The sequence below is a fragment of the Stigmatopora argus genome, chromosome 2, assembly GCF_051989625.1.
Source record: "Stigmatopora argus isolate UIUO_Sarg chromosome 2, RoL_Sarg_1.0, whole genome shotgun sequence".
Classification (NCBI taxonomy): domain Eukaryota; kingdom Metazoa; phylum Chordata; class Actinopteri; order Syngnathiformes; family Syngnathidae; genus Stigmatopora; species Stigmatopora argus.
Genome location: NC_135388.1, coordinates 15,716,718 through 15,735,225, shown reverse-complemented (window position 1 = coordinate 15,735,225; position 18,508 = coordinate 15,716,718). Strand labels below are relative to the sequence as shown.

Sequence of the window (18,508 nt, the reverse complement as noted above, 5' to 3'; positions counted from 1 at the left end):
CACACATGCGAGCCCGCACACACTAGGATACGGAGAACAGCTGCTGGCCGCAGCTGTTTTAGAATCCTTTGTGTTTAAATTGAGGTAAATATGCATACAAGTGCATTCCCATATGGCAAAAGTGTGAATAACCTATACCTTATACGTTGCAATTCCTTATAATCTGAGACACTAATTGGTTCTTTTATTCTCATCTCATCACATTTTCTGAACCGCTTTATCCTTGTTAGGGTCACGGGGGTGCTGGAGTCAATCCCAGCTGTCTCTGGGCCAGAGGCAGGGGACACCCTGAATCGGGGACCAGCCGATCGGAAGGGCACAAAGAGACGGACAACCATGCACACTCACGCCCATACCTAGGGGCAATTTAGACTGTCCAGTCAGCCTACCATGCATGTTTTTGGAATGTGGGACTTCTGTCTAGTGAAGTATTATATGGTATTCCATCAGCCATTCTGAATGACTAAAAAAATATATTACTTCCTACTTTCTTTAATGCATTTAGTATCCAAGCCACTTCTCCTCACAAGGGTCGTGGGGGTCAGATCAACTCTGAATTGGTTGCCGATTGGAAATCTGGACAATTTATTTGGTTATATACTGGGGCTACCAGGTTAAAAGAAGCTGAGGGTGTCATCCTTTTTGAAAGGCCTCCTCCGGTATGAAGAAATGATCCAAACAAATGAATAAGACAAATTAGTAAAATGGGCTGGACATGGTTAATTAGACATCAGTTAGATGTTTCTTCTCAATAATTTTGAAATTGTGCAGTCAGAGATTTAGTGCATGGTGTCAGCTCGTTAAATTGGAACTAAACTAGACACAGAATCAACATATTACAACATAAAAATCATACAAAATCCACCATTTCTGGATGGGAAACCTGGGACGGTATGCCATAAAATGCAAGTTACCGCGGTGAGCCAAGCATAAGTAGATCTGAGACTGTAAACTCTTTACTTTTGATGTGCACTAGGAGCTGCATGAGAAAACCTCCTGTAATCCTATCTTCCTAGCCTAGGTGTGAAAATGATGTCTTCTCCTGGGTGATCGCAAAAAGTTTCTATCATGTGAAAAGCATCTCTAAGTGTCTTAGTGGCTCTAAACATGCAGTTTTTCCTGACTCAAAATAAAACATTACTGCCTTCCAAATCATGAGGACTTATTAACCTTGTGTCTGATTTCTCCCCAGCCTCCTTCACAAGCAGCCAGAAGTGCCACTCTAGCACTTTCCCTCCTCTCTAGTACTAATTACACAAATTCTGCATAGGTCTTCCATATGAGTTGAAGTTACAGTATGTATGCACTCCAAAGGTCGCTCCATACGAATGCCAGGGTAGAATTTACAGTTTTAGGAGCCAACAAATATTTTGGCTTTAAAATAATAATAATAAAATAAAATAAAAACAAAGCAGCAGCAACAGAAGTGGCATAATGCCATGGTAGAATTAAGTATGCTGGTTTTCTTCTGTGATGTCATGTGACGACGCAAGGAGTAACAAAGGAACTTATCCCAATTGTATATGTACTATGCCGTGGGCAATGACATTGTCCCCGGACCCCCTATCGAGATTGATAGAAAATTATATATGGAAGCACACACTTTTCAGGTGAACAGCTATCTTTAGTCACCAAAGGTGTGTATTAACATATCAAAAAAATGAAAATGAATGCCCTTCCCCAATTCCCATATTATCCTCGGTTCATCGGGCACACCTTAACCCATTGTGAACCCCCCACCGGCTACAGTTTATCTAGCACATACTGTGCCTTTTCCTCATATTTATCACTTCCACCAAAATTGTCATCCACCCTTCTGGCTAGACTGATCCCACCACTTACGGGATGCTAACCTGTCACATTTAATGAGGCTTTTCAAGCATCAAAATGGACAAGCAGGATGGGCTAGGAGAGGGGGAGGGTAGGAAATCTGCAATGACAGCTCCTTCCTTGTGATCGATGATGAATGGAGGATGAAGTAAATCAGAGGTGCCTGTTTTCCGTTGGCAATAGCCACTTCAGAAATTGCTAGGAACTGATTCTTGTCTTTGATTTAGAACCTGTCACACGCAGCCAGGCATACTTTACATGACTAAATTTATCACTGGAACGGAGAACATTCACTTCATTCAAGTAGACATGCAGAAAACAATTTGAAATGTACACAAAGCAGATGAGATGTCAAAGAAAAACAACCCCAACCTAATGTGCTGCCTCAGAGCAGAGAATGAGAAATTTAAACAAATGAGATCATTGTCATAAGATTATGCCAGTAACTTGAGTTTCCTACAGATGATTGCAAATGTGCCAACCCTGAGGTATACCACCTGGTTTGACACACCACTTGAGTTGCTACCTACCTCCCACATGCTGACACAAACAAGGGAGTGCTTTCAGGCAAGAAAAAAAGATAGGCACAATACCAGAAATACACTTTGACATGAAGATTAGTCGCACACAATGAAACCCCGAGGACACTTTTAACAGCATATCATAACAAACACAGATGCCATGTATAGACACACTGACAAGAGCCCATGCATTCATATCGCACTCAGTGCACCGTGTGCAGCTGGAGATGAAACATATCTAGACAGCAGTGATGACAACATACAATTAACGTGATAGGAGAAAAGATTCTCAGCGACAGTGTGCAGACAAAACATGTTCAAACAGAAAAAAAATGAAAAGCAGAAAATCTTGCCCTTTCTGACACAGTCAAAGATAAATATTATGCGGCTGAAAAAAAACACTTGTGTATTCTTGTACTCAATACTCAATTGTCTAAGAAGGCAAGTTGTTATTGAAATTTGAAATCAAACCACAAGCTTCCATTGCTTAGCGTTTGTGTACAGTGTTCCTGCCGTGTAAATAAAAAGGTTGAATGAATATTTTCTATATTTACAAATGTTAATGCATTAAAGAAGGGGAAAGTCTTGCGAGTGGCTCAGTAGCATCACCTGCCCAGTACAGAACAGACACTTACAGGGCTCACATGATAAATTTATAATGGGGCAGCCAGCGCAGCCCTTCGAGCAGGATGACAGTATCCCAGTGTGGGATGAGGATTTTATGACGGTAGTTTCATTATTCATGAAGAATATGAGCTTTCAACAATGCTCGGCTTGTTGTTGGCTGGACTCCCGAACTGGTCCGTTCATTTACCAGATCCCACATACGTACATTCAGTCAATGACTATCGCGGCCAAGATGAGAATGAGGGCTAGGTTGTTACTGCTACTAAAGGGGCAGTTTATGCTTTGACCAAAAAAAGCCTAAATCTGTAAATGTCATTAAAAAAATCTCACTAAAAATAACTGTGATCGAAAAATATTGCAAAATATTTATGTCTTCCACATATGACAAAAGATTCCGGTCGAATGAACAGGATTTAAAAGGAATAAGTGGTCCAAAAAAAGTGAACTGATGTTTAATATGTCCAAACGGTTATAGATGATGTATTGACGAACAACTTGCAAAAAGACACACAAAACATGAAAGGAGTACACAAGTAGGGAGAGCTTGAAACCGCTGCATGCCTAGATGCTGTTTTTTAGGAGTGTCTTTTAATGACAACCAAAATTAAACAACTAGTAGATTTCAAAGATAGGTAGTGTTGGTCGATTGCATCCTCACTTAGAGAGGCTCTCCAGTGCAGGAACTAATGGCAGACTGGCGCCTTGACTTTGATTGACATCAATGACACTAATTCAGATCTTGATTTTACATGAGTCACATCACTTGCAGCGCATTCAACCTTAACCTTTTTTGTCTTTGACAGTCACCGTTAGATCCGTAATCGCCTGAGACTAGTTTCTCAACATATCATGGCCTCTGCCACCGACTAGTTTCTCAACATATCATGGCCTCTGCCACCCACTCTAAATCCCTAACAGTTTGCTTACAGGGCAAACGGTTTACAAGAAAGTACGTTAAATTGACGACGTCTCGGACTCCTTTATCAGCAGATCCTCAAATTCAGGCCACTCGGATGTGGATCGAAAAAATGTGATTGAGACATATTTAATTAGCCTTCCAGTGACTAATCATTCTGCTTTGTAGTTTGTTTGTTTGTATGTTTTATTTTAATAAAATGAAGGAAAAATATGAGATTAGTTTTTACTGTTGAAAACAATGTTTATGTCAAAAGAATATCAATGCAAAACTGGATTGAAATGTGTGATGTCCTCAGCTAGCACTATCGACACTTTGATCTCATTTTAGCTTCCCTTTCCATCTCCTTTATCCAGCTCTCTGGAGAGTCTGGAAGAGATAGCATGAATACGATGTGATATTCCGCAAAGGTTGCACGGTCTGGGTCAACACTATTACCCCGAGGGGGGAAAAGGCGACAAAGGGCTGAGAAGCAACCAAAGGGATGAGAAGTGTGGGCAATAAGGGATAAATACTGGCCTAGATTTTACTCATCCAATACCAATCCAATAATTGTGTATTCCTAAGCACTCATATTGTGTCTCAAAACAAAGCCAAGAGCCTAGCATATGAGATGAGACCTATCTGGCAACCTGTCACAGAGGTAAGAAAGTAGTAGTATTCTTTGAAGAACCACTGACTATGGCTGACCATCTCATCTCATTTTCTGAACCGGTTTATCCTCATTAGGGTCGCGGGGGGTGCTGGAGTCTATCCCAGCTAATTACGGGCCATAAGCGGGGGATACCCTGAATCGGTGGCCAGCCGATCGCAGGGCACAAGGAGACGGGCAACCATGCACACTCACACCCACATCTAGGGGCAATTTAGAGTGTCCAATCAGCCTTCCATGCATGTCTTTGGAATGTGGGAGGAAACCGGAGTACCCGGAGGAAACTTACACAGGCCCGGGGAGAACAACAACTCCACACAGGTGGACTGACTTGGATTTGAACCCACGACCCCAGAGATGTGCTAACCACTCGCTCCACCGAGACGCCCACCACTGAATGTGTAAGATCTTTTTCCTGTATTGTGTTGTTACTTCTTGCAAGAAAAAAAAATCATGGTTCATCTTCACTTAGGTCCCATAGACGTAACTGTAATAACTTTAACTCCAGTAAAAAATGAACATCTTAAAAATTAACTTTTTTTACCCATAACTGTTACATTTCAGAAGTTTTTAAATAATAATCTCTAAAATGTCCCTTAAACACTAGTCCAAAAATTCAAGCCTCTGTTCATGTGTGAAGTACCATGCTGGGTTTCAAAGGAGCCAGAACATGGCTGGTTCACGAAAATTCTAAATCCCAAGCCAGGTGTCCAACTCCCTCCTGCCAGCAAGCCAGCATGTGGGCTGATTGTGAGTGTGAAGTGGGTGTGTTTCGAAAACATTATGCTATTACAGCCTTAGTAAATCAGGGTAGTTGGGTAAGGGGCCTGAGGAGCCTGGGGGGCTTGTTCATAGTGGAAATCAATAAAGAGTGGAAACCTCTTCAGAAACGTGAAGGAGATCCATAGATAGAGTGATGACCTAAGGTCTAAGAGCAAAGGGAGGGGTGGGCGAAAAATTACTAAACCGGTCTTTTAAAAAGAAAAAAAAAGAAAAAGCATATTAAAAGGCAGAGCACTGTGAATATTAATTTTTCAAATATATTTGACACATCCAAATCAGGAAAAAGATGTGTTCTGTTAAGGCAGCGTTGCTTGAAAACCAGTGAATTGGTAACCACTCTCATGCTATTCCACCTAAAAGAGCCATTTCCTTAAATTTGAAGACATAGAACAAAAAAAATGTACTAAAATTGGTACATCAAGCTGCTTACAGGATCCTTACCGTGTATGACATAACAACAAAAGTACAGTGCACATGAATATTGGTTTTATAAGCTCAAGCAATTCTTATTTGTAGTCATGAGCTCCAGTATATTTCAATCCTGACATCTGTAATTTTAAAACTCGCCATGATTGCTAATGACATTTTTCACCTGCTCAAGAGTATGTTGTAAGAGAAAATTTCTTCTGAAGATAAAAGGAATCTATTCAATCACAGCCATTGCATGCATATTGCATCCTTGCATCTCATGAGGTGTTCACTGAGATAAGTAAATGTGTTCAGTGCAACAGAGCAGAAATCATTTTCCAATCTTCCCTACTCATGCATTTTCCTCTCCTCACTCTATTTGGCTCCAATCCCCTTATTTACATGTCAATGTATTCACTTATCTTTGGCAAAGGTCTTGCAGCCTGCTGTAGTGGACATGCAGAAAATCCTCATTACTATTCAGATTTGCTGGTTTTGTCTGAGTCAGATAATCAAGAGAAAGTTGACTATTGACAGATTCTAATAAAAACAGGGGATTTATTGTTAGGGTACCTGCCCTTGAACCATGCCCTTTCTCTGTGTTAGTGTGGGTGAAAGTTCTGAGTGCAGGACTGGACAGACAAGTGGAGCTGGGTTCAAGTACAGGCAATCCCAATCAGCAGGATACATAATTCGGTCCTCAGCCTTGATCATTGACAGATAGGCAACTCAACTCTAAAATTTTGTGCATTCAGCATCTTAACTTATTTCGCATCACAGTCTATTACACAATTTCTGATTTTGCCTTTTGTTTCATTGCCTAGCTACTAAAACTTAACTATCGTCCTTAGAGTAATCCCTAAAAACTGTTGTGATCGTCGTAGGAAATGGCCACAATAACAAACAGCAGGCGTTTTTGTACAGTTAACGTAATGCCTCTTTTTCAATAGGTGTGTATAGAGATTATTATTCATTATTATTCATCTGCGTTGCACTTCACAAAAGGGCTTCCTTACCCATCACTTCCATTTCTTTCCTGTATCTCTTCCATCAAATCCCAGTCTTATGGCTATATTTCAGAGCTCGATGTCAATGGGTGAAATATAAGGCTGATGACTCAAAAACAGGGTTTAACACAGGTCATCTTGCAATTGCTTGCTTCAAAATTACATCATCATGTTGCATTTGAGGAGAGCAAATGAAAATGCGAACTAAAAGATGAAGTCTGTAGCATTTTTTTTCAAGTTTTACCATTTTTTCCTTTGAAATTATGATAGTGAGCCAAATCTTTCCCAGTGTGCCTAAACAAAACAAATAAAACATTAATTTTGCCAAAATGAAACAACACAAGACTCCCTTGCCGGTCATCTCAGTCAGTCAGAAGCAACAGAAATGAGTGGCCTTAAGAGGATAGGTCAGGAAAGCATTAGATGGACAAACACATAAATTGAGTACTCCGAATCGTCAGTATGCATGGCAAGTGAATTTCAATAGCAGTCTCTTTGGGCTCTGCCAGAGGCTGGTTACCAAATCAGGGTGTATCCCGCCTCCTGTCCACAGTCTGCGTCCCACAACCCAAGAGAGAATAAGCAGTAATAAAGCTGTTAATTTAGTTTTACTTTATATGTCAAATATTACCTAGAATAGCATTATGAGTTACTGATTGAGGCCTTAATGTAATAATTTATCAAAAATCATTTTTTTACTGTTCTACCAATACTGTTTCTTGTCCACTAATTAATCTAGTCTTGTTTTTATTTTTCTGTTACATTACATTTTACACTATTCATTCCAAAACTAGCCAAAAACATGGAATTGTTAAATGTATCAGTGATTATTAAAACAAAATACATAAGCATTCATCAATGATTTATAAAAATTGACTGATAACACACGTGATGGTGTCATGAAACGGGGATGGCCTGAATGTAATGTCTCCTCACTTTAGCAGATGGTAGACAGAAAAAAAGTGACGGGTGTATCAGGGTGGAGGAGTAATCTACTTTGGATTTTATGGCTGTTCTTCGACATTCATTCCTCACCAGCATGTAACAGTGCTGCTGGACTCCAGTCGATAACATATCCTACATCTTTTTTGCCTACATCTCTATCTCACAGATACACTGCTTTTTAAAATTGTTATTAATCTTGGGGAGGTTAAGAAAAATTAAGTAGTTATTATACACCATAGGTATAATTGCTACAGTTCCTTGAAATACATCATTGTGAAAAATAACAATACAATACCCACCATCGCCGTTATATAGTTAAAGACTAGACAATTTGAGAGTACTAAAATATTTAGAGCACTTGCCTGAAACACACTGCTATTATTGCTTTTCTGTTAGAAAGGAAGCCACCTGATGATGTAGTGGTTCACTCGCTGACTTCAGTACGGGCATGCGTGGGATCGATTCCCGCTCGGTGGTGGTATGATTCTGGGTGCAAGTGGTTGTCGGTCGCTCTGTGTGCCCTATAGCTGACTACCAACTAGTCTAGGGTGTACTCTGCTTTTCGCCCGGAGTCAGCTAGGATGGGCTCCAACAAGCCCCACAACCCTTGCAAGTATGTGTAGTACGGATGTTTGGGAAGGATTTTGGTGCGGGGAAAAAAAGGATTTTATGTGTATAAAAAAATAAAAAAATAAAAAGTGGAAGTAAAAAAGGGGAGAAAGGGAAAGAAGAAATCCCTTCATAAAACTCAATTAGACAGTTTCTTTTTTTCAGCGGATCATAAAAGACAATGATGTTCATAAAAGACAATGATGTGTTAGATCGGAGTTGCTGCATTCGGTTTGACACTTCTGCCCCATAGCATTACATCGGCTAAGTAATTAATATCCCAATATTACATACTTAAGAGTCGAGCTCATCTTTAGAATAGATGGATGAGGGTCTATTTCCAACACAGAAGGAAGTAATCCTAGTACAACTAATGATAGCAGTACATGTCCTCCAGTTCATTTTCACTGGGGTGGTTTATCTGTCATGTAATGTCATTGTTTTTTATAAGAATATAGGGAATTGAAAGGAATATTGCATCCATCTTGTATTCCCAGATTCTCACATTACCATTGCTTTTATGTTGGGCTCTAGAGGTGAAGCATTTCTCACTGCATTTCAATGGACTGTTTTCCATACACCACGATGGGACTGTTATCACCCATCACCCAACACTGAGATATGACTTGGGCTTTATTGCATTTCCATAGAGCTGAGTGCTTGCCAGCCCCAGCATAGCTTTATCTCAGGCAGCTTTCGGTGATCCTTCACTAGGACTTACACCTTTCATCAATTCTGCCCATCGCTTCACTGAACGGCACGTTTCTGATTGGTCGGCAGGTGGGAATGCCACGTTAGAACTAAATTCTGATTCGCCCAACATGGTTTTTCATTAGAAAAGGCTTGGATAGAGAGCAGAACCCCGAAGGTTCCAGTGCATGTTGATAGATGGGTTTTCTTTTCCCTCTCACAGCCCGTTCATGTAAATGTGTGCACACATGGGTACGCATGCTTTCACATAAACACAAACATCTCAAGCTCTCTTGTGAATTCAGCATTATTCTGGATACTACCACGATGCTGTCTCAGATTTTAGATCTGATAGTCATTATGCAGAGGAGATGCCAGGGGCTAGATTGAGATATGGAAATGTCTAAATGTCCTCGTTTGCTTTTTTTTTAAATGAGGCAAAGGCTTTGGAAAGCACTGGTGCGCCCAGTGTGACCTTGACTGAATTTTCCACATAAGAAAGAAAGTCAGTGATTTCTGGCTAAGTCTCTCGAACTTATATTTTTTTCTGGATGTAACTGTAATAAGAATTGAACAAAAATGCAACCATTGCTTGTGGTTTGAAAGACTGAATGGTATGCTGTTTTGCATTGTCCAGTCCAGGGTGCTTTTTGTGACAATGAAATGGATGTAAGATGCATAGAAAAGTAATAGAATGATTGATGTTATGTGCATTTTCAGGAATATACAGAAAATACTCACAGCAATTGTCTTTATAAAAAAAATCCACCTATGGCAGAACTGAAGAAAGCGGAAAAATATAATTTCCCTTACATTGCAACCAAGAAATATCCTCAAAGTTAAGTATGATAGTTTGAGAGAAACAGGAAAAAAAGGTTACTTTTTAACATGCTTTTGCAAAAGATGAGCAGAAACTGTAACTTATGTTACAGGGTCAAGTTTAAAAGGCCTGCTTAGACCGTTGTGATGACAAAAAATAAAAAAATAAAAACTTTACAGAATGGTATTTTACTCTTCTGCTAAATCGCAAATCACATCAAGCACATGAGATATTGAAAAAAACTGCATATGGATTTTAGACTGCAACATGTGATTTAAGAGTGGTGGAGTTGCGTTAACAGATCCTGAATATCAACAAAAAGTAGTAATGGTAAAGCTACATAGCATTAGCCTGCTTGGATACCATGACACTGCTGTAAGGATTTAAACCTGCAAAACACCAGGTTTGCACAAATAATTAGACTTTATATGTTCTGATGTGTATGCTGCTGGTGCACTTTACTTTCTGTGTTGAGGGTGTCTAGTTTTATCTCAAGCTCCACAATGCAGTAAGGAAGGCCAGCATCTAAGTCAGACTCTATTATTGTAGCTGTTATCATCACAGCTACAGGAGGTCTTGGTCAAAATGCTTGCCTTGCTGTCTCAGCCAAACTGCACGACCTCCTACCAAGCAGCAATGACCCCCTCCCTTTACCATTCAGGCCTACCCACTGCACACTTCAGCTTGATGGACAAGAACTGTCTGTTAACAACAACAATTCAAACAGAATTACACCTATTCCGGTAAAGAAGATGGTCGAATGGGATGCAAACCATGAACATAATCAAATAGCTTACAATTTCCATTTCTTTGTTTGTATGTTGAGTTAAAACTTACAAAACAATCAAATGAATTAACATGTTTGGACAATTGATACCCTTGTATATAATAAAGGGAACCTTGTTCTTTTATATATGTATGTATTTGCTAGACGAGAGAGACCAGAAAATACAATTTAATGATGTTTCCCTCAGATAATTATTAATTGCTTCAAGCAAAGACACATGTTAATTTAGAGGGATATTTTTATAAAATTTGAGCTGAGCCAACACCTTGAACTGACACACTACTAAATACTATAATAATACTATGTACTATATTGTTTGATTACAGTCTCCTCGTCCATCCAGAATGCCTTGATCCTGCCTATTTAACAACTGCAAGTATAAGAAAAGACCTCAATATTTCCCACGAGAGATGGAAAAGGGTAAAGAAGTACTTCGAGAATGCATTTCTTGACAAGAACAATAAAGTGAGCAAGGAATAAGGCAAACAGCAGGAAGAAAGCTACACGGCAGACAAACGCTGACCGACACATGATGCGAAAATTATCAATGAGCCATGAGGGTAGGACAAACTATGTAGACAGACAGAGTGTCTATCGTTCGCTTACTTCCTGGATAAATATTTCATCAGCCCAGCTCTGATGGGTATTGATTGGAATTCTCATTCTCTTTTTTTATTGATCCCCACAGACTGTGATTACTGTTTATATGAACACACGCACACACCTCCATAACCTCTGAATGTCAATTAGAATGAATTGTTAAAGGCCGGAACAACATTATAGCTTCAACAATGTGTTTTGTAATGAGATGGTGGGGAAGCTATTTAAGCATTACCATGTAGTATTACTTTGTAATTAAAAATAAAGTAAGCAAATGGGAATGTCAATTAGAATGAATTGTTAAAGGCAGGAAAACATTATAGCTTCACCAACGTGTTTTGTAATGTAATGGTGAAGCTATTCCTTGTACCATATACTATTACTTCATAAGTAGAAATAAAGTAAGCAAATGGGAATGAGCATGTATTGTGCATGTGTGTGTCCCTCAAAGAGCTTGGTGGTGGCGCTTACTGATGTACTTATACATCAATCTGGATCAATATATTGATCAGTTAAGAACAATCAAATCAAAATTGATAAAAATCTATATTGTCATCTTTTAATGGCATATTTTTTATTAAAAAGAATAGTTTTCTCAAATGTCTGAAATTTCACAGGAACTTAATTTTCAGAAAACATCCAAATTACATTGCATTTTTTTATAGATTTTTGTGAATTATATACGCATAGTACAAAATCAATCGAGCCCTTGAATCAAAACATGGCAGACATTCTAATATTGACATATACTGTATCGTTGCCCAAACAAGTTATATCATATTATGCCATCATAAGATTGGTAAATTACACCTCTAAAGTGATGTCCTGAAGCATGTAATGTCAGCTTAATTTTAACTGAATTTCATACAATGAATAATAAAATCTGATCAATATAAGGTGCATCAGATTCTAAGGCGCAGCGCCGGCTTTTGAGAAAATTGTCTTTTACTTGAGCCTTATAGTGCGGAAAATACGGTATACTAAAGGAGGTGAATGCTACACGGAGGACATTATACAATCAAGCTTACAGGCTCATGAATGAGCATTTACAACCCAATTTGAATATTTTCCTTTTATTATGCCTGCTAATAAAATGTCCATGTCAATTTTGGACGCTCACGGTGAAAACAGGTGCTTTAAATAGTGGACCATCCTGCCGATCATGTGATTTGTTGGGTCATCATCAAATAGGCAGTTGACCTACTTGTTTTCAAATGAGTATAAATGTTCCTATTCTTTAGAAAATTGAGTGATTTCTTGGTAAAAAAAAATGGTTCAACACAATTATTAGTTTTGTTAAAGATGGTCAGCTTTCACCGATGACCTCACTAAGACTATTATTACAGTGTGCTTCTAAAAGACTTCGATGATCCTGTTGATCCCCTTGATCTTCAAGTTCTCACATACATCTTCAAGAAGACAGTGGAGAACCAGGTGTTCCTTATCACATACCCTTTTCTGGGTCTTCGACTTCAAATGGAGGACACAGCTGTGTATACACCACACCTGGATCAATAGCAGCAGTGGGCCTGTATTGATTATGTGTGTAAGTGATACGAGACTGGGGGTTGTCATAGGAGAAAAAGCAAAGTGGAGCTGCCCTGAATTAGAGTGATAGTAATACAAGTATGCGGTGACCCTTGTAAATTGTCTTCTCTCTGGAAATGCCCCAAGTCTGGATGAAAAAGGGGGCAGTCTCAATGGTGAGAAATAATTCATTCTGATGGCTGAGGTCATTTTAGGGCCAGGGTTCGGAAGTAAATGAAAGTCAGTATAAATCTAGAGACTTACACATGACCCCTGGCTGGTCTCTGGCAACAGTCTTTCATAGCACCACCTCCAACAAGACCTTGGACTAATTATGGACAGAGGGAACACATTTACTGGGATGGTTTTAACATGCCAGATTATCAAGGCTGTTGTGGAGATTACTCTATTGATTCTCTGCAGCAGACTTCATGACGCCATATACAAACCTCTCTCCCTAATCTGATAGCTAGTTAAAAAATAAATTCACATTCTCACTGATGGTGTAGTGCAGGGGTGTCAGACTCGGGTTGGTTCGCGGGCCGCTTTAACCTCAACTTGATTTCACGTGGGCCATTTTAGATATAATATTTAGATTTTTTTTATAAATGGATTACAAGAACTGGATTAAAAGCCCTGAATATTCAGTTTTTATAGATCTAAAAAAATGTTTATTTTAGCTTTTTTATATATTTTTAGATTTTACAAAATGATTTTTGAACAGAAAACACAGAAAAAAATTGATTAAAAAATTACAATTATTGATTTAAAAGGGGGAAAATCAGGAAATTTAATATACATCTATACTCTTCATTTTAATTTGATCCTAAAACAGAAAGTCGGCACTCATGATTTACGTTCCCGGGCCACACAAAATAATGCGGTGGGCCAGATTTGGCCCCCGGGCCGCCACTTTGACACGTGTGGTTTAGTGTTCATTCGCCTGACTTTAGTACAGGCGGGTTAGGGGTCAATTTCCATTCAGTGGCGGTGAGGTTGCGCGTGCAACTGGCTGACTGACTGGCAACCAGTTTAGAGTGTAGTCAGCCTGACTCCCAAAGTCAGCTCAAATAGGCCCTAGCGGTCTGAGACATTACAAGGATAAGCAGTGTTGAAAATAAATGAATATGTGAAGTGTTTCTTTAGGACAATTTAATATATTCTACTATAGAACCAAACACAAAAAATCCAAGCTGATTAGCATAAGTATTTTAGTAATTTGAAACAAGAAATACTACTACTTTTACATGAGAATGTCAACCATTTTTTAATTGGTTGTTTGCTGCAAAGTCACATGAAAATCTTGACTTCTAATGTCAATCTTAAGGGTCCCCGAGGAACTGAATGACTCAATTGAAGCATCTCTACAGCACCACCTTGCAAAATATTGCAAGGGCAGCATAGGCACAGAATTTAGAGCCAAGTACCTTTATCTCCTGGAGTTAATCCTCAATGTGTCTATTATTTTTGTTTGTTTATTTGTTTGTTTTTATTTTAGTTTTTTCTCTTGTGTTTAAAACAACTTCTCGTTCATTATTTAAAATTACTGGCGCAAATTAGATGAAGAAGCGGGCCCTGTTATCCATCCATGACTGATATTGCAAGTTAATGCTAAGTTGTTTTGAATTCATAATTTCAAGTTGTTTGGTTGTGTGTTAACGTGCATGTGTTTGTGTGCTTGTTGTCTTGTTATAATTAGCTACTTCCCACCCCCTTTTTTTATTAAAGAACTAATTCATCATAAAACATTTCCCTCATTGACTAGAAAGAAAATTCAGATGCAGAGGAGTGCAACAGTGCTGTATTGGATGAAAGTAGACGGGGGGAAGTTAACAGGAAATCTTTGTCTGATTTATGACTTCCACTTTGCTTTTCCAAGAGAGACGCTGGTAGAAATGTGATCAATGAATGCGGGATTACTCATTCGGGAAGAAGAGGTTATTCTACAGGGAGTTAAAAGACTAAAAGACTAAAAAGATGAAGTGAGTGTGATGGAGAGTGTGCATTTAGAGTCCCTCTTTACTACTGGCATATAATATTTCACTGAATTGGGACTATGAGGTGAAAATAAAAATGTTTTTACAACAAATGGCCATGTTTTCAGGTCTATATAAGAACACAATGACCATACTCAAAAGAGATCCATTGACCAGTGTTGTATTTCTCTAAAGATGAAAAATAAAAATCCAGATAGGAGCATTTTTGTGACTTTTTGTTCATATTTTCCGCGCTGCATCTTGGTAGTGCGTAGAAACATTGTAGTTTGATTGTTTTACATATTTGGAAGACGATTTAGCGAAGTAGATGCTTCATTCTTGCCGCGTCCTTGATTGTAACCTGTTGGGGTATTTTTTCTAATTTCCACCAAAAAGGGCAGCAAAAAACTAAAAGCAATAGCTACAGACAGTTCTGGCAGATTAGCATACCCATATGGTTACGTAAAGCTATTCTCACATTAAATGTTGCTTATAAACACTTTACAATAATTGTTTATTTATAGAAACGATTGTTGGACCAATGTTTGGTGCACACATCGTATGGAATTGGGTTTGCAAAAAATAAATCTACACCATTTTTATTAGGGTCAACGCAAGACTGAGCCTGCATTTGCTAGGGAATCAGTTAAATTTGAAGGGGGGATTAGTAAGGCAATCACTGGTTCATTCTCCAAGTCAAATCTCTTCTAGCAGCTCTTGCCACCTGTCCTACATCCTCCCTTTGGGTGGAGGGTGATGGCCAGATGGCTTTTGAGGGCCAAGCAGCATCCTGCGTGCAGCATCCTCCCCACCCCCAACTTCATTGCTCCAACTAGGGGCCAACCTCCACCCACTGACCCCAGTCCCCAAACCTGAGCCCCCAGCACTTGTCCGTGCTGCATGACTGAGCAAACATAGAATTTAACACAAAAACACCAAAATAAATCCCATGTTCTCTCTTCACAGCTCCCTCCTTTGTTTAATGGAAGCCTTGCTTACCTGAGATGTGTCACTCTATGTTTTTGCAATTGGGATTTTTAGACAAATTGCTAAGAACACTTATTTTCACTCAAAGCATTTTTGTCTTGGATTTTGCATGAGGTAAATTGACAAATGTGACATAATTTTTATTTTGCTTGGAAATGATTTTTTTGAAAACTAATCAAAATGTATGGCAAAAAAACTCCCAGGTCATTCCCTTCAATATCTCTGCCATTGTGCTCTTGTAGTTTCAGATAGCAGCCCTGCTATTCTTCTGGCAAGATCATCAATCAGCCCCTTCTTAATGACAAATTGTCAGACCCCTATACAATTTCACAATCTAGGCCATAAACCAATGAAACAGTGGTAGCTGTCCAAATCTGGCCTAAAATAGTGTGTCAATTCTTGATGAAAATGGATGAACCACATATTTTTAAAAAAACAGGCTCTAAAACAAAGGAATGCTTAAAACAGGGATTGAGCACTCTTAAAGGTCAAAAAATCGTAGACACAGATGCTGGTGATGTTGAAATTTTGTGTATGAATAAACTTCATCTGGTGCTGTACTATGTCACTACCAAAGAACAATTTCAAAGGAATGGATATTCAAATATTCACCATTTGCTACAGTGGGACTATGTCAGTGCTGATTAGCCATTTTCAACCAGCACACACAGGAATTTATTGCCCAGGAAGCCTCACCCGATGAGTGATCTCATTAAAAAAAGAACAGTTAAGGCTAGCTCCTTTTTTTCTAAACAGGACATATTGACACAGTGTGCTACACCAAAGCTGCTGTACTAGGGCTAGCGCTGACAGCTATAGGGTGATCTTTTTAGAAGGACTTTGTCCGCTATAAGCTTTTATGTTTTTATTTTAATTAGATGGCATTTGTGATGTCTGAGATGCCCTGTATATATGAATGACTAGAAAGCAACTGGGCTTGATGTTTATTTGGTTAATAAGGATCAATCAATGAAATATTTGTGTTTAACATCTCTCTATGTAAATATCGAATATTTAGCCATAGAAACTTGTGGCTTCTGGTCAGGTACGGCATGTACTGTCTATGGATTTTTATCAATAAATCCAATGAATGTTGGGTTGTGCAGTTCATAGTCAGGATCATTCCATAGTGAGGAATATTTTAAAATGACTGATTTATGTAGTTTATAATCCTTTTGTCCAGTGGAAACCCTATTTTTTTTCAATTATGACATTGTATTCTTGAGGCTCTTAAGAACCTTTGAGACGCTAATGGAATATGTGGGGATAATGTTAAAAAAGAAAAAGGATAATAGTCTTCAGAAGTTAATACAAATAATGAATAAAATCTCAATACTTGATCAACTGAGATACATTCTCTCCTGTACTTATGATTGCTACTTAAAGAAAAAAACCAATGTGCAAGGTAGTGACAATATAAGCACATAACCTGCAAAGTGAACCAAATCCAATTACCATGTGCTGGTGGCAGTATCACTTATAAGATCTTGAACTCACACAGCCAAGGTAATTGTCTGGGGATATGAAACCCTACTGCACAGACACCCATGATAATACTCTCAACAATGTAAAGTCTGTCGCAACTACATTGGCTATTTCAATTGACTGGGTTGAGCTGAGATGTCCATAAAGTGGAAAGGTGAGTATTGGCTTAGTCAAATTCCCTGGTGAGTGTCTGGTCTCATCTACAGTAATGTCGGATTCATGATGCGTACACTTTGAAGCATCAAAAGGAATCGACACATGTGGCTGCGGAAAACTCATTGAGCATGCAAGAGGGCAAAAACACAATTTGTGAATGATATTAGGTTTGGTTACCATAGCAACAACAAAGGAGTTTGGGTGGGATTACATAAATATCAAGCCTTGTAGAGCTAGACAGAAATGCTAAATCTGTGTCTGTGTCTCACTTGGAATCCACGCAAGCTCAGCGTTAAAAAATGGCAGCTTTGCTTTAATTAATATTCATGTTAGACATGATCCCAGGTGACTGATCTAACATATCTGATGAAATCTATAATTTAAAAGGGTGAATCTAAACACCTGTAGTGAAGAATCTATCCATTAAAAGGGAAGATAATTCAAACTTAAGCAGTAAATCAATATGACAAAAATTTCTTACCTGAAACCTCAGTCAAACATCCGTCAAAGAACCAAAACATTCACAATTTTGTGAGGCATTGATTGTGGATTATTCAAAATACACACAAATATTTTGACTGATTTTCAATCATAAACAATGAGCACAGCAGGTAAACCTTGATATTTGGAACATTTTGACAAAAGGTGAAAGGGAGAAAACAAATTGCTCCATCCATAATAGCAGCAGATAGCCTAAGAAATTTTACACAACCAGAAAGCATCACGAGATAACTTAATAGATTTTTCATGCTTTCACTGCTATTTTGGCAGTGAATTAGTTGTCATGTTTTTTCAATGAGTATATAAATAAGTATTGTTTGGAGAAGATATAATATTGATTTTGAAATACATATAGTAGGTCCAGGATAAAGTTAGCATACAACTATGGAGAACATGTTTTTTTTTGTGGCTGCACCATACATTTGGAAATAAAATCTGATAAAGATTTGAACTCACCCTTTTCTGGTCCTCCAAGCCATGCTGGACGGGTCTCCTCTTGAGGTGCTGTTTTGCACAAACCTCTGCTCCAGCCTCCATCTTCCCATAAGTGGGCAAAAATTCACGCTGGTGGACAGCGGAATATCCAGCAGCTAGAACAGTGATATACCCACTTAAAGTATTTCAGTCCGCTTCCCACTTGATTTGTTGCAGTGAGCCGTGAACATCTATCCAAAAAGTAGA

The 18,508-nt window shown here is 38.6% G+C and overlaps 1 protein-coding gene across 4 annotated transcripts in view; it reads right to left on the bottom strand.

The window, feature by feature from the left end:
• Window positions 1-18,508, bottom strand: part of nav2a (neuron navigator 2a) — a 124,117-nt gene that overhangs the window by 103,951 nt on the left and 1,658 nt on the right. For 3 of the 4 annotated variants that reach the window (XM_077620363.1, XM_077620372.1, XM_077620379.1), the window contains one exon: window positions 18,284-18,492. In XM_077620363.1, the coding sequence (XP_077476489.1) occupies window positions 18,284-18,364 (81 nt within the window). In that variant the 5' untranslated portion in view covers window positions 18,365-18,492. The remainder of the gene's footprint in view (window positions 1-18,283; window positions 18,493-18,508) is intronic. The other variant, XM_077620388.1, reaches the window with a different exon arrangement.